The sequence below is a fragment of the Rhinolophus ferrumequinum genome, chromosome 16 (assembly GCF_004115265.2).
Source record: "Rhinolophus ferrumequinum isolate MPI-CBG mRhiFer1 chromosome 16, mRhiFer1_v1.p, whole genome shotgun sequence".
Lineage (NCBI taxonomy): Eukaryota > Metazoa > Chordata > Mammalia > Chiroptera > Rhinolophidae > Rhinolophus > Rhinolophus ferrumequinum.
Window position 1 is genome coordinate 43375221 of NC_046299.1, and position 17228 is coordinate 43392448.

The 17228-nt window shown below is 38.6% G+C and overlaps 2 protein-coding genes across 2 annotated transcripts in view; one reads left to right on the forward strand and one right to left on the reverse strand.

Moving 5' to 3' along the window:
• Positions 1-16698, reverse strand: part of JMJD1C (jumonji domain containing 1C) — a 254632-nt gene extending 237934 nt beyond the window's left edge. The window contains exon 1 of the mRNA XM_033130717.1: positions 16412-16698. The gene's annotated coding sequence lies outside the window, so the exon portion shown is untranslated. The remainder of the gene's footprint in view (positions 1-16411) is intronic.
• REEP3 (receptor accessory protein 3) overlaps positions 16040-17228 on the forward strand; it is a 77842-nt gene continuing 76653 nt past the window's right edge. The window contains exon 1 of the mRNA XM_033130719.1: positions 16040-16253. Within this exon, the coding sequence (XP_032986610.1) occupies positions 16222-16253 (32 nt within the window). The 5' untranslated portion in view covers positions 16040-16221. The remainder of the gene's footprint in view (positions 16254-17228) is intronic.

Sequence of the window (17228 nt, forward strand, 5' to 3'; positions counted from 1 at the left end):
ATCTATGGCTCTGTGGGTGTTCCTTTTTGGCCTCACCATGTCCTGCGTTCTTATGTGGGGAGCAGGACCAGAGACCCCTGCATGATAGTAAGGTACTTCACAAATCCCAAAATTTGGAAATAAAGTGACGGCACTTACTTTGGCCTGCAAAATACAGCAAGGTAACTTTAGAAGAGTTATGGACTTGCTAGAAAAAAGAACAGAAAGGTCACCGTCTTCACTAGGTTTATAATTCACTCCTACCCACAAGGGTCCCTAGCGTGTGAAATTCTCATTTGTGCCTAAACAAAATTATAAAAATTACTAGCTCCTGGGCCTTCAAGGTCTCAATCAGCTGAAACAAATAACTCAAGAGTGCTATCTTTGCAAACAAAGTACCGAGACGGGAAGAATGGCAGATACGCAGAAAAACTATACCTTTTTCCTTTTCTCAACAAGTTTACAAACTAGTCAAGGAAAGAAACTAGACAATTGAGTTTTGCAATAATAATAAAACAGTAACCATTTTGTGCCAGGCCCTATACTAAGTACATCACAAACACTAGATATTAATAATTTAATTCTGACAAACCCATAGAGAGGCCTTATCACCCTAGATTGCAAACTACCTGCCCAAAGATCACACAGTCAGAAAGTGGTGAGGGCAGAATTCAAACTGTGTCAGTCACTTTAAAATCCTTGCTCTTAATCATTAAGGTATATTGCTTAATGACCTTTAAAAGTGCATTGTCAATATTAGAATTAGAAGGCACAAATATTTGGAAAAAATTCCCATATCTGATTAGTATTAAAATTAGTTTTATTTTAACCACTAGTGAAAGAAATATTCCACTTCCAAAACACTCAACATTTTTCAGCCTTTCTAAAGAATATAAATTTTATTTAATTTTGCCTTTCCTCAGTTAGCCAAAGTCATCATCATAAATATCAGGACGATGTCCTGGGGAGTTACAGACAAGTGTGGGACTGTCCGACTCAACAAACAAATTGTTACACCTGTTTGGCCCTTTGTCTGCTTCTCACATCCTCTCTAGCTATAAATTCTAAATTAATATATGTGTAAGCTTCAATTCTATTTTTAATTAAGAATGTTTCATAACAATAGCTATTCCTACATGAAAAAAGTGAGACATCGACTATTAAAATAAAAGAATAAGTATATCAAAAAAATTCCCTAGTTTATTTAGAACTGGATGACTTCAAATCATTTATCAGAAATCTTAAACTAGAAATTTATCATATATTGACATTAATTCAAACTCTGTGATTGTTTTAGCTATCAGTTTAATAATCAAAAAGTTTTTGTTCCAATAATACATTAGAACAATATGCTTTCTTAATAAGCTCATAGTATTATAAATTATTAAGTACGAATAACTATGAGGAATACTGAAAAATAACCCAAAAACCCAAACTGGAAAAAGCAGTGCCACGCTATTATGAAATAACTGGATCAAACAGATAAAAAGAGAGATGTAGTATTAGTCAAGTTCTTTAAAAGTCTTAAGCTACTATTTTTTAATTTTCATTCTACTAAAAAGTAGGCAATAGTACTTCTAAATTTATGTAAAATTTACAGACGCGACTGATTAAAGACTGATGTACTAATGCAGATTAAGGCCGTCATGTCAACTGAAAAAGACGTAACTTAGTATAGTCTTTATAGCAAAGATATCATAAAAAAAAAATAATTCAGAAAATACCAAAGGGTATCCTCTCAGCCATGGCTGAAAGGCAAGCTACACACCCAAACACTAAGAAAAAAATTGAAAAATAAAATCAGTTCAAGACAAACTCAGAGTAGAATCTTAGTACCTCAAGCCTCTCACTAAGAATTTATAAAGTCAAACTTCTGAACTACATATTATGGAAGTATTTAAAAAGCAAATTTATAATTAGACACAACATTGAAGGGGACATGTTAAACTACTTTAGAAAATAAACTGTTATTAAATAAACTCATTTGTTTTAGGTGAAGCCTTATACTTTAAATTGCTTCACATGATATTTACAAATCATTTTTACGTGTTATAATGCTATCATCCCAATTAATTATATTAAATATTTAGTAGTCTACTTTGTTTCTAAATTATTTGAACATGTTCCTATTAAGTAGATCAGCCTTTAATTAGTAATATTTTAAGGTTCAATTAAAGGTAAATATAAATAACCCACTTAGAGGCCAGGCATATAATTCTTGTGTTAGAACTATCCATAACAAATGAATATTTCACTATCAAAAGTGGATTGGTAGAGAACCACCAAACCTAGTTAATGCATTTTTAAAATAAATAATACTTTCCCTTCTTTGAACAGCACTTATAGCACACACATATGAACTATTACATCCCTGTGAGATAGATTTCATAATTCTCATTTTACAGACAAAGCCAGAAGGACTCAAAAACTGAGTAACTTGCCCACAATTTCCAGTCAGTAAGAAGTAAGGTCAGAACTTGAATCCAGCTCTGGGCTTCTGCCAGACACTGTAGCTTAATCAAGACAAATGAATGCCCATATTACCAGCTCACTTCAATGTCACTTTATAGGATGCTATGGTTCAAGTTTATAGTATTTCAGTTTTTCTTACCACGTTAAAAAACATGCCAATGGCTACCAAGGAATGAATGTACATTCACTTTTATATTATACCAATTATGAAATGTGTTGTAATAATATGGAATGCATGAAAGACACCTAAGGTCAGAATCATTTTTCACTAATTTTGCCAATTTGCAAATTTTATCCTATCTCCTTACTTCACCATAAGGTGACTTCTAAAACATCACCAGCAGCTCATTATGACACCTCAGTAATCCACTCACTCCTGAAGCTGAAGCCTATTTCCTCTCACCCTGTGCTCAGATAATGGAGAACAGCTGTTTTTTTTTGTATAGAATGGAGACTTTAAAAACCTGCCAGCTCTTCAATTCTCCCTCCACCCACAATTGCCAATATAGTAAATTCTTCGCTCAACTCCATCTTTCTTGAGGTTAAAGAAGAGCAAATCAATTCTTGGGGATAAAAAAGATCAAATGTTGAATCCAAAATCTACAATAGAATTCCAGGAATATGAGCTACATAGCTCTAAATAGCAATAAGTTATAAAAATAGAATAATGGCTAATAATTATTGAGGTCATGCTATGTATCAGGCAATATGCCAGTGCTTAAAAGTATTATTTCATGTGATCCTCGAAATAACTTCCTGAAGTAGGTACTGTCGTTACACTCATTTTGTGGATGGGAAAACTGAGTCTTAGAGCTAAATAACTTATGCAAGATCACAACTCTTAAGAGACAAAGAAAGATTTGAAATTAAAGGGCTTGAAAAATAAATTTAGCGCTTCAATGGCCAAGCTCTCTAAAGCTCTCATTTTTAATATTTGAAAAATCTAAATGAAACAACCATTTAACGAAAAATGCTATACAAGGTAGCTATAATAGTAGGAGTTTTTTGCCTGTAATGGAACTCACGTCAATTCAGTATGGATAGCATATGCTGCTCTAATTACAGTCCTTGGTTTAAAATAGGGGGGCAAATTATTAAAAATTAAAGGTTTTGAGGAAAAACATTTTTGTAATATGGGATTCATAGCAGAAAAACAATTTAAGAGCTCCTTTGTGTGAAAATTTTGGGAGACAATAGACTAAACGACCTAAATGGTCTGTGATGGATTTAACATCTGATTTTCTGCCAAAAAAAACGCTTTGACCCAGAAAGATGTCTGCATCACCCTCACTCCAGGCCCTTCCTCCCTCCAAATCTCACACTCATAATTCACCAGCTGCTTTTTATTATCACTGGCAGGAAACTCTGAGATTAGCTCTCACTAGGAAGAAGTGAATAAAGGCAGATGAAGTTAACTCAACATTTATTCTTTGCTGTGAAACCTAGATAATGGTTTCTCTCATTTACCTGGTTTCTTTCTTTTTTTTTTATTCTCCTGGCTGCCTGCTGACTGACTAACCCTATCTCCAACTGCTTGGATCTGCTTCTTCAACTACTGAACACTTCCTGGCAGTTGCTTAGAGTATAGTCACTGAGTCTCCATCCTAGGCCCTTTCTCTGGGATCTGGATCATTTTGGTGGATTAAGAAGTATCTGACTCCACTCGTGTCCAGAGGCTCGTATTTCGTAAGCTCTCCATTTTCTTTATTCTGCTACCTTGCTAGTTCCACTTCAGCTGTTACAAGTCACACTCTACCATGATACTCAAAAATGATCATTCTATTACGGCTGATTTTGGTTGGGGCACGTTCCATAAAATGCTTTGCACAGTTAACCACTCAAATCTTAGAGGACGTTATATAGCTAACCTCACAAGCTCTCTATGCCCAAGTCCCTGAATAAAAAAGTTTGATTCATTTCCTTGGAATCTTTGTAAGTTATTTTTATTTATTATGTGATGACATTATCAAATCATCAATAACTCTTTCTCAGTCCCAATGTTACTTGCTTTGGACACATCTTCTCACTGTGCAAGGCATCACTGGCCCTCTGAGTTTTAAATCCTGACCAGTTTAAATAGTCTCACAGTCCTTAGTGTAGTCCCAAATATTCATTAAGATTTAATGCAGTCCAAAATGTTTCAATAAATATTTATTGTAGGTATTTGGAATATAACAGTGAAAAACAGGGCAGACAACGTTCCTGCTCTCGTAGACTTTACTTTCTAAATAGAGGAGGATACAAAAAAAAACAAGAACAGCAACAATGCTAAGTACTATTGCAGAGAACTAGAATGGGACGATCCAAGAGTGATTAAGTGAACAGGACAGATTGGGTGATAAATGCAGGAGGCACCCTGAAATCTGAATGGCACTGAGAAGACAATCCAGAGAAAACAGCTGCTAATTCTGGAGCAGGGAACAGTAAATGCAAAGACCCTAAAACAGAAAGTAAGATGACATGTTCATAGGAACAGAAAAAAGGCCAGTGTGGCTAAAGCTGGACTAGGAGGAGAGTGACATCAGAGGAAGTTGGAAAGACAGGCAGGAGCCAACTCACATAGGATTTAAATCCAAGTGCAAAGAGAGTAATTGGAGGGGGTTTTAATCAGTAAACAAAAGTCCCATCATTTGTGTACTAAAAAGGCCACTATGGTTGCTATGCAGATAACAGTATGTAACAGGACAAGAATAGAATTAGAGATCCATTAGAAGACTTGCAGTAGTCCAGCTAAGAGAGGTGGTTGAGATAGGTACAGATTCAGAAGGTAAGGAAGTGAAATTGACAAGCCTTGGTGATATATTGGATAGAACAGGTGAGAAAAAAGAGAAATCAAGGATAACTCCTATGTTTTTGACTTGAGGAACTAGGCAAAGAGTTATGTAATTTAGTGAGATTGGAAAGGCTGGGAAGAAGTTGGTTTTGATGAAAGGAAAAATCAAGATAATTTTAGAGTTGGAAGAGATCTTTTACTCCAACCACTTTATTCTAGGGAAGTAAACAGTGGCTCAAACTGCTGAATGCAACTTGCCCAAAAGGACAAAGTACCAATACATTCTGTAAGAGCCACTGCCTCGGTTTATCAAGAGTCCTTAACCTTTTTGTGCCACGGACCCCTTTAGCAATCTGATGAAACTTGAACTCAAAACACTTTTAGTTTGGGAGCTGCCAGATGGCTCAGTTGGTTAGAGAGCCAGCTCTGAACAACAGGGTTGCCGGTTCAATTCCCACATGGGGCTGTGGCCCTGCAACTGAAGATTGAAAATGGTGAATGGACTTGGAGCTGAGCTGCGCCCTCCACAACTAAGCTGTGCCCTCCACAACTAGATTGAAGGACAACAACTTGGAACTGACAGGCCTTGGAGAAACACTGTTCCCCAATATTCCCCAATAAAATCTTAAAAAAAAAACAAATAAACCAGTTTTAAATAAAAAAACATTTTTGAGTGTGGAGGTTCCCCCCAAAATTAAGAATAGAACTATCGGGGCATTCCAGTTTCGGGTACCCCTCTCCTAAGAGACCTGTACTTTCACTTTAATAAAAATATTTGCTCCTCTGCCTCTCAAAAAAAAGAATAGAACTATCATATGATCCAGCAATCCCTTTTCTGGTTAATTACCTGAAAAATTTAAAACCACTTACTCATAAAGATATATGTTGTGGGGACAGAGTCCCAGAGAGCAGTTTCCAGGCTCTCAATCTCACGTGGAAAGGTGCTGGCTTGGGTAATAGATGGCCATCAGCTGTAACTAGTTGGCCATCAGCTGTAACCAGTTAGCCATTGGCCACTAATATAATTGCTGTGGCTACGGTGGCAAGGGGATTGGTTGGTTGGCAGAGAAGCGGCTGGTGGATTGCGGCTAGCAAGTGCGGTTAACAAGCGAATTACATTGTGGATCGTGTTGATCCTACTTCCTGTGTCTCGCCTGGCCACCAGCAAGACTGGGGTGCAGGAAGACCCGTTGTTGGGGTACTGGTGGATGTTTGCTTTTGTGTCTCGACCAGCCGCCATCGACAATATAGTGGTATGAACCCCCTACCTGTAGCTCCGTTTGTGTTCCTTTTCGGCCTTACCATACCCTGTATTCTTGTGTGGGGAGCAGGAGCTGAAACCCTGCATGACGTATGTACTCCTATGCTCACTGCATCATTATTTACAATAGCCAAGGCATGGACACAATCGAAGTGTACACTGATATATGATTGAATAAAGAAGATGCAGGGTGGGTGTGTGTGTGTGTGTGTGTGTGTGTGTGTGTAATGGAATACTACTCATCCATGAAGATGAACTATTGCTATTTGCAACATCGATGGATCTTGAGAGTATTATGCTCAGTGAAATAAGTCAGAGAAAAAAGGACAAAAACCACAATTTCACTCATATGTGGCATATAAAACAAAAAGTAACAAATGAACAAAAACAAACTCACAGATGCAACAGAATGGTGGTTACGGTGGGGGAAAAGGGCAAAGTACGAAAGGGGTCAAATATACGGTAATGGAAGGAAATTATACTTCAGGTGTCTACAATTTTTTAAATATGTTGCTTTAAACATCTTGTACCTTAAATAAACCTTCACAAATGCAGCTGGAGCAAAAAAAAAAAAAATTCTAACACCCAAAATATACTTAAATGGAATGAAAAATATATTCTTTATATATACATAATGGAATATTACATAGCAGTTGAAATCAGTGAACTACAGTCATAAGAAACGGGATAAATCTCAAAAACAAAGTAAAGGAGGAAGGAATAGCACAGAATGTTTGGAAAGAGGTGTGAAAGAAGGATCAAGAGCTTCCTTGAGCGATTTTTAGCAAGGGATACCTGTTCCTTCTTTAAACCAGGAATAAAATAATAATTTTTTAAAAAGGAGAGTGATCGATTATATAAAAGAATTTCAAGGTAAGTAAAATGGAAATTCAAAGATTTAGGGATGGACAAGTATTCTGGTCAAGTCCTTCTTGGGTTAGAGCTGGAGGGGACTGGAGCTTGAGCAGAGAAGTTCACAAACTTTACAGCCTGCAGTAATGGCTCTTGATTATTTAACCATATAGTTAATTATATTACTTAATTATGATAAGCTGGTTAAAAAAAGATCCTGGGGCCTACCCAGAGATTCTGATTCAGTTGGTATGGGGTAGGAACTGAGAATCAGTTCTTTTCTGAAGTACCACACAGGTGATTTGATTACAGGTTGCACAAACAATTTTGAGATATATAGTATGGAGTCACTTTTGAGAATGTAACAGAAAGAGGATGAAAGTAGAGCTTTTAATCATATACTTAACGGCCCCACATACTCACACAGACTGAACCAAAGGCCTAGGATAAATTCTTAGAAGTGGGACTCAAAACCAAAGGCCTAGCATCTATAAAAACATAAAGATAAGTACAATTTCTCTCCTGAAAATTTCGGTTGGGAGTACCACTCATCTTCATGAACACTAAGCAGCAACACTCTATTTAATACTTGCTAATTTGGCAGTAAGAAAAACATCTTTTTTAAATCTGTATTTCCTTAATAATGTGACATGGTAAATTTTATTAACATGTGAATGTCCACAGCCCTCCTTCCTCATTATTTTTCCCTGCCTAATAAGGAATGACTTACTAAGTAGGTCAACACAGTAAAGGAAACAAGAAAGTAATGTTGGGGAGGGGGTGGAGGGACCTTTGTAACAGAGATTTGAGGAAAACGCTTTAGAGTTTGACCTGTGACAAGCTCCAGGGCAGGAACAGAAATGAGGAGAAAAGACCTTGCAAGAATTATTAATCTTGTTATGAACTAAATTCCCTTTAATGCTTTGAGGACAAATGGAATTACTTTTTAATAACTTTTGGTGTTGAACTATGCTTCTTGAACAAGACCCAGTTCTGAACTTGGACCACGCATATCCTAGATTAGTTAGGAATACAGAACATTCTGGCCAATTGTAATGCTTTTTGTAAATTGCCTCTGTGCATTTTTTCTACTGAGATTTGTATTTTTCATTAATAAACTTCAATTTTTAGATTCACAGAAAAATTAAGGGTAAAGGACAGAGAGTTCCCGTATACCTTCAGTGCCCACACATATAACCTCCCCCACTATAAACATCCCCCACCAGTGGTACACTTGTTAAAATTAACAAACCTACACTGACATATCATTATCACCCAGAGTCCATGGATTATATTAAGAGTTCACTTTTGGTGTTGTACATTCTATGGGTTTGGACAAATATACAATATGATTATACCACTGCAGTAACTTACAAAACAGTTTCACTACCCTAAAATCCCTGTGTTCTGCCCTGCCTATTCATTATTCCCTCCTTTGCCCTTAACCCCTAGCAACCACAAATCTTTCTACTGTCTACATAGTTTTACCTCTTCCAGGACGTCATATATTTGGACTCATACAGTATACAGCCTTTCAGCTTGTTTTCTATTACTTGGTAATATGCATTCAAGTTTCCTCCATGTTTTCATAGCCTGATAGCTCATTTCTTTTTGACCTTGAATAACATACTATTTTCTGGGTTTACCATTTACCAGTTTATTTATCCATTCACCTACTGAAGGACATCTTGGTTGTTTCCAAGTTTGTGAAACTATGAATAAAGCTGCAGCAAACATCTATTTGCAAGTTTTTGTGTAGACATAAGTTTTCAACTCCTTTGGGTAAAAATACTAAGGAGTGTGACTGCTGGATGGTAAGAGTAAGTTTAGTTTTGTAAGAAACTACCATGTGAGCTTGAGAAGAATGTGTAACCTGTAGTCTATAGACGTCAATTATATTTAATTTATTGATAGTGCTGTGAGTTCAACGACGTCCTTACTAATTTTCTGCTTGCTGGATCTGTCTAAAATCTGACAGGAGTATTCATGTCTCCAATAATAGTGGATTCACCTAGTTCTACTGCAGTACTACTTGCAGTTCTGTCAGTTTTTGCCTCAGGAACCTTGACACTACACTCTATTAGATACATACACATTAAGGTTGTTATGTCTCCTTGGAGTACCGACTTCTTTATCATATACAATGCCCCTCTTTATCCTTAATACATTTCCTTGTTTTCAAGTCTGTAGTCTGAAATTAATACAGCTATTCCTGCTTTCTTTTGATTAGTGTTAGCATGGTACCTATATCTTCCTGTATCCCTTTATTGCTAATCTATATGGTTTTAAAGTAAGTTTCTTATAATAGACAACATATAGAGGGGTCTTGGTTTTTTATGCTCTCTGATAATGTCTTTCAATTTACATATTTAGACCACTGAGGTAATTACTGGTAAAGCTGGGTTAATACCTACCATGTTTGTTACTGTTTTCTACTTGTTGCCCTTGTTTTTTGTTCCTATTTGTTCTTCCACATTTTTTCGTGCCTTCTGTGGTTTTAATTGAGCATTTTGTGATTCAATTTTCTCTCCTCTCTTATCAATTTTATACTTTTTGAACTTTTTTTAGAGGTTGCCCTGGAGTTTGTAATACATATTTACAAGTAATCTAAGTCCACTTTTAAATAACCCTACATTGCTTCACAGGTAGTGCAAGTACCTTATAAAAACAAAATATTCCTAATCCCTCCCTCCCATCCTTTATACCATTGCTTTCATTCATTTCACTTATATATAAGCGTACAAAAGTATAAACATACACACATACAATGAAATATATGGCTGCTATCATTCTGAACAGTCATCTAGATCAATTAAGAATAAGAATAAAAGTTTTTATTTTACCTTCACTGATACCTTTTCCAATGCTTGTTTGGAACCAAGCATTGGTTCCTTGGTCCTTTCTTTATGTAGATCAGTTTCTGACGTGTATCATTTTCCTTCTCTCTGAAGTACTTTTTTCTTTTTCTTTTTTTTTTAAACTTTTATTTATTTTAAGTATGTTTTTCCAGGACCCATCAGCTCCAAGTCAAGTAGTTGTTTCAATCTAGTTGTAGAGGACACAGTTCACACTGGCCCATGTGGGGATCGAACCGGCAACCCTAGTGTTACCAGCATCGCGCTCTTACCAACTGAGCTAACTGGCCACCCTGAAGTACTTCTTTTAACATAGCAAAGCAGATCTACTGGCAATAAATTCCCTCAATTTTTTGTTTGTCTGAGAAAGTTGTTATTTCTTCTTCACTTTCGAAGGATAACTTCACAGTGTACCTGCTATGGTAAATTGTGATTCTCTGTATTCGCCTGTCTGTCTCTCCAATTTGGGGGGCAGCAATTTACTCACTCTGTGACCTCACTTCTCTGAAGGATCTAAGAAGACTTGTTGATTTATTATTTTATTCAGCTGTTTACTTGTTGTTAGAACAAAGTGACAACTCCTAAGCTCTTTCTTACAGAAGCAAGAGATTCTGAGTTTTGAGATATATTTTTAATTAATGGTTTTGTGACTGCTTTGCATATTAAGATTATTAATCCTTTCTCTGGTTATACAAATATTTTTTTCCTAGTTTGTCATTTGTCTTAAAATCTGATTTATATTGCTTTTGGAGGTGTAAGAATTTTAAATTCTTACATAATCAAGTCTATGAAATTTGCCTTTTTGGTTTCTGATTTATGGCATGCTTTGAAAGGCCTTTTCACTGTTTAGGTCCATTACCTTCACCTTGTTTTCGTTTTGTACTTTTACGGTACTTTTAGTTTCCATATTTAGATTTCTTATCCACCACTTTTTCTTCAGTTTTTATTAAAATAGCTGGCTTGCTGTCACAAAATCATTTACTAATTAAGTCCATTATGTTCCAAGTAATATAAAATTCCACCTTTATCCTAAATACCTATATATTCAGTCTGTTTCTAGACATTACTCTGGCAAAACAAACAAAAACCCTGGTAACACAGATAGACTCGGAAGGGAACTGGATAGTGAAAACAAGTGATAAAAGACAACAAACTTTTCTTTGTTTACCTTTTTGAATTTTATTCTATGTGCTTTGAATTAACACTGAAAAACACCAATAAAATTTTTAAAATTTCTGCTTACTAGACATTATGGAATTATCAAATATTTGTTTTCTGCAAATTACTCCCTAACCCATATGCAGCTGAACAATACCTGAAATCATGCATCTACCTTGATTTTAAAAATGGGAACTATGATTTAATCTATTCTATTTTAAATAAATAGTACAAGTGCTTCAAATATGTCTTGAACTAGGTGTTTCTCTGCCTTTTATCATGGTCAAACACAAAACCCTGAAGGGGGGAAAAAAGCTCTTCTGTCTAAATCCTTATTTTAAGTAAAGTTACTACCTCAAATGTAAAAGAACCTCAGATATGGTTGATTCCTTATTATATGTGCTCTGCAGATTCAGTCACAAGACGTATTTTGCTTTCTTCATTGTTAGCTAGTAACTATCTTTTTCTATTAATACTTATAGTCAAATACTTAACTCAGAATTAAACTTTCTATTCTACTGCAATCTGATTATTGTAATTTCAATATTATTTCTTTATAATTTGATTTCAATGTTAGATGCCAAATTTGACTGTTGTAACCATAATACCATAAAACTAACTGGCCAAAACATTAGAATTTGTTGTCTGGCAGCAGACGGAAAAAGAACAGGTTTCGTGTTTTAAGTCATTCGTTCTCCTTCAGGTCTTCGCTCTCACACTATTTTCTAAACAACTGTTAAACGTAGACTTGTTTAGTAATTTTAGCCTTTTTCCAAATAAAAATATTTTCAAGCACTTGAAAATACTCCAATAAAAATGGGAAGGTGACCTAGTATTTAGTCTCATTGGCATACTCATTAATAATTACATAGATTAGATACTATCTTTGTGCCTTGTAATTCTGCTCTAACTACTTGCTCTCCTAGGTACTTTCTCACTCGTTTCCTAACAAATGAACTCTTTTAACATGTAGAAGATGCACATTCCACATACTCCCTAGGAACACTAAGTGAAGATGTAGAAGAGAAAGCAATTAATTCAGGAAAATTCTGTGAAAATTTAATAGAGTCTAATTACTCTCAGGTTTAAAACCCCTTGCATTTGATCATCGTAACATTACCATCCCCATTTAACAGGAAACAGATTGATTTGCCAAACATCACGTTACTGGTAGTAATAGATCTTCTAATAGAATGTCCTTTGCCTTAAATATGCTGCCTCCCACCATGTAAACTCAACATCCAAAGAAAAGTGTCTTTGCAGAACACAGTGAAGGACACACTCCATAGGACAACAAATGAATACTAGTGGTATATGTAAAAAACAGTAAGTTCAGCATTTAAAGAAATAATTTTCTACCTTCTATACAAGAAATTATTTCAAGTATGCCAAATGAGACCACACTTTAAAAGCTTCAGGCAGCAGGTAACACATTTCCTTTTCTCCTACTGTCCCTAGTGCCTTGCCTTATACCATGAAACATTTATCTAATGGCCACCTACTAGTAGATTTCAACTATCCAAGGCACAGTCCAATACACAAAGATTAGAAACATCCACTACTAAAATCTGGGCACTTTCCATGAGAGGCTTCTCCTCAGATGAAGTTACTCTTAGATTAGACCAACAATACTCAGCCGTATAAGACTTGATGTCCCCCTTCCATTAAATATTTTCCAACTTCTGCTTTCTTCACCCTGAAATGAAATTATTAACAATCTTCCTACAGACAACTTCAGACAAATTCATATACCCTAAATAAAATATAAAAGGAAAAGGAAAATTAAAATAATTTATAAGATGATATGTATTTCAATATCTTAATCCTGAAACAAAACTGAACAAGAAGACATAAATGTCTGAACATGACAGCTACAAATACAAAGTTGTCTGTTATATAATTTTCCAAAACTGTCAATAACTCTTGGTCAAGTTGTAAAGAAAACAAATCTTCCTTTCAGACAACGGTTGTATGTGGAAATAGACAATGGAAAATTCAGTCTCACTTACAACCATGAGTTTATATGTAAAATGGAGGTTCTAGGTTCAGATAATTATAATTACACAAATGTCAGGCAGGATATTCCTAAATCATGACCACACAGGACATGCCATGTTCTTTGTTCAGGATAGCCCATGCACGCAAAAAAATATAGCATCCCTGGCCCCCACCCATCATACGCTAGTGGTTAGCCCCAATCATTCCAACAACTCTCCCCCCTCAAAAAAAAAGAAAGAAAGAAAAATCACCTCCCAACTTCTCCTAGAGGGCACTCCCCTCGGGATCCACTGCCGTAGACACACACAATTCAACTATCACAGTATAACGTAAAGAATGCTTAGGAAGCATGGATTAGAGTTCCAGTGCTATGAGCTCTCTAAACCTGTTTCCAGTGTATCAAAAGAGAATAAACACTACCTAGGACTTCTGGGTTGTACAGGTAGACTCGACTACATGGGTGTAACATAAGATGGTTTCCAACATATCACATACTGAGATGTGAAGAAGGGGGCTGTTCCAGATTGACAGCAGCAAAATGTAACATGAATGTGGAGGAGGCGGGAGATATATAATAAGCATACAAAATAAAATTTAACACACAGCAGAGTAGGGACATTTCAGAGAGCAGCCAGCAGTCTCTACATATCTTGGCAACACCTGCTGGCATTAATGTATTATGATGTAGTAAAATAATTAATACAGAATGATACCCCCAAATCAAGGAAGTAAGAAAGGCTTACATCTTTAAGAGACTACTTCCACTGTACATGGCTAAAATTTTGTGAAGTTGTGATACTTAGGAGAGTGGCTAATATTATTCAAACTTTTATTGGGCAATTACCCTATTCTAGATACTGAGAAAACACAAAGATAACTAATATACCATACCTGTCTTCCAACATTTTACCATCCAGTAGATTAGACATCAGTAAAACACAACCATAAGCAAAATGACACAGGCATTAAATAGTAATTCAAGCAATAAATTATGGGAGCCTAGAGAGAATATTAATTCTCACTGAGGAAAATCAAGGACATCTTCATGGAATGGGACACTGGAGCAAATCACTAAAGAAAAAATGAAGTGTAGGCAAAGGCCTTGAGCATGAAAATACAGCTTGGTTCATAGAAGAGAGCTAGGGAAAGAGTACATAGGGGTTGGGAAGGCAGTGAAAATTAAGGCTGTAAAAACATTTCAAAACCTTGTTCATGGAGAAATTTGAACGCTATTCTAATGGGTCTGAGTTTTATTGCACAAGAGTTTTCCAGAAAACTGGCGCTTATGTGGTACACCTGTCCCCAAATAAAGCTGATAATGGCCAAAAATAAAAGATTCTGAGCAAATGCAAATTTTCATTAATGAGATCCCTGAAATTAAAACACATTCTTAATATGTAAATAAACAGAAAGAACCTAACTCAAGAGCTGAAAATAGCTTCTAAGCTCATTTCTTAAATAATCAAAATATTACTAAATTTACTGAACCCAGAAACTTAAAAGCACTTAGGATAATCTTGTATGTGTCCTTGATATTCTTCCATACAAGAGGACTTCCTAACCATGTTATTTACCTGTGCCTCATGTCACCCCTAGAAGGCAAGAGGTGAGCTACAGTATTATTAGCCTCTTTTTACTATGGGGAAAGTGAAGAACAAAAAAAATCAATTACAGTATGGTCACAAAGTAAGCTATTATATTTTCTTGGACTTTAATTAAAGGCTCGAAGCCCACATATCATCCATTATTTTTCGTACCATATGAATACTAGAATTATCTTTTACTATCGTCTTGGCGACAAAAAAGACAAGACTAAACTTTAAGATCATTTTCTCAATTTGGTACCGCCACCAAAAAAGTTTGTAAATCCTATCTCTTTAAATTATAGTATCTGCAAGAACTGCAAAGTGTAAGCAGTAATCTAACCTTCCAAAATATGGACGACTGCAAAGAGCAGGGCACGTCGGAGATCCTACGCCCAACTTTTACTTTGAGTATCTGGCAGGCTCGGATGTGTTTGTAAAACAGGCTTTGCAGATGCTGTGATGGAAAGGTGCCCTAAGAGGCCCAGAACAGCGGTATCAATACTACACCCACTGCCGCAAACGTGAAATCCAATGCTTTTCTCCTCTGCCCCTCCCTGCGTTGCACCACGCACCATCACCAGAATCCTGGTACACACTTAGGCCTGTGCGAGGATCCACCCTATGTTTCCCTTAAAACGTGGTACTTTGAGGATGCCCAGAGTGCTGGGCCTCCGTGAACAGGGAGGACACCGGATGTGACAAACATATCTCAAAATCTTGCCTCTTCAGAACCTAGGGCCTGGTCCAGACGAGTCAGACACAGAGTTTCTGCTACTATTTTGTTTTTCACACATGCACTGACAACCTCTACCTTCAAGTCCCCTTCCTCAGCCTCCCGCCGCCACCACCCCTCCAAGCCAGGTGGACGTCCCAGGGACTTGAGGAAGGGGTAGAGGGAAGTTAGAGTACAGGGGTCCCGGTCCCAGGCCGTCGGGCGTAGGCCCGGGTCCCGATCGCCCAGACCCCGGAGCCCAGCGGCCCGGGCCTGGCCTCGGCCAACGCGCCGCCGCCGCCGCCGCCGCCTATCAGCGGAGCGCAGGGGCGGGGCCGGCTGGCTCCGCGGCAGATCCGCGGGCGGGCGGAGACGGGAGGGGACGGGCGGGGGACCGACCGCCTCGCAGCAGAGGCCGCCGCGCGCACACACCGGGCCCCGCTCCCAAGGGCGCCAGCGCGGCCCCGGGGAGCGCCAGGAGCCGGCGAGCGCGCGGCCTGCCGTTGGCGGCTTGGTCCGCCAACGCTCTGCGCCCACCCCCGCCCGGGAGGTGGGGGGTGCCAGCACCCGGGAAGATGGTGTCCTGGATGATCTCCAGAGCCGTGGTGTAAGTGCCGATCACGGCGCCCCGCAGCCCACGCGAGGCCCGGGGAGGATGTGGGGAGGGACGGGCCGGGAAGGGAAGGGAAGGCCCGGACCTGGGCAGGAGTGGGCTGGCCCGAACCTCGGGCCTGCCCGGGGGCTGGGGGCCCTCGGCCTCCTCACCCTCGTCCATGTCGCTGCGGGGCTCCCTGCGGCAGACGACGGTCTGGCGGCTGCGGCCGGACTACGTGCGGCTCGGAGGCCCGGCTCCCGCGACGCTGGGTGGGCAGGCGGCGCGCGCTCCCCGCTCCCTCTCCCCGCGCTGCGCTGCGCGGCACCGCCCTGTGGGCCCCGGAGCGGCACGTCCGTCTGGCGGCGGCGCCCTGCGCAGGCTCCGCAGACGCTGAGCGCGGGAGGCTCCGCTATCCTCCCGAGGATGCGGCGGGCGCGCCGAGTCTTTGTATCCCGCGGCTGGTGCGTTGCGGTGTCTCTCTCGCGGCTGATTGCCATTCGGTCACGTGTGGTAGGAGGAGAAATTTGTCTAAAAAACCCGAGACCGCTCCCAGCTCAGATCCCTGGGAAGGGTCCCAGTTGCCCCATGATTTACAGTTTACCGAAGAAAGGAGCACGTTATTGAATGGTGACACCCGCCTGCTCGCCCAAATCCAGAATTTGGCGGAAATACTTGCTAAGGGATTGAGAGGCTGCAGGTGCCTGTTACCTTTGTTCAAACTATCGGTTCATTTCGTTGTGCTCTTACCAACAATTGCTACAGATACATTAAAAAAAAAAATTAGTTGAGTTGTGGTGTTTACCCTGTAAAGGTATTTCGCCATAATTCAAACTTTTTTTCCTCCCCTCCTTTCCATGTAACCCCCTTCTTCTCAAAAAAACAAAGTCACAAAGTAAACAGTAATGATGTAGTTACAGCCAGGGGCCCAGATTCATTATTCATGATCTCTGTAGGAGTATATTATCTCGGTATCTGTATGAAATGCTT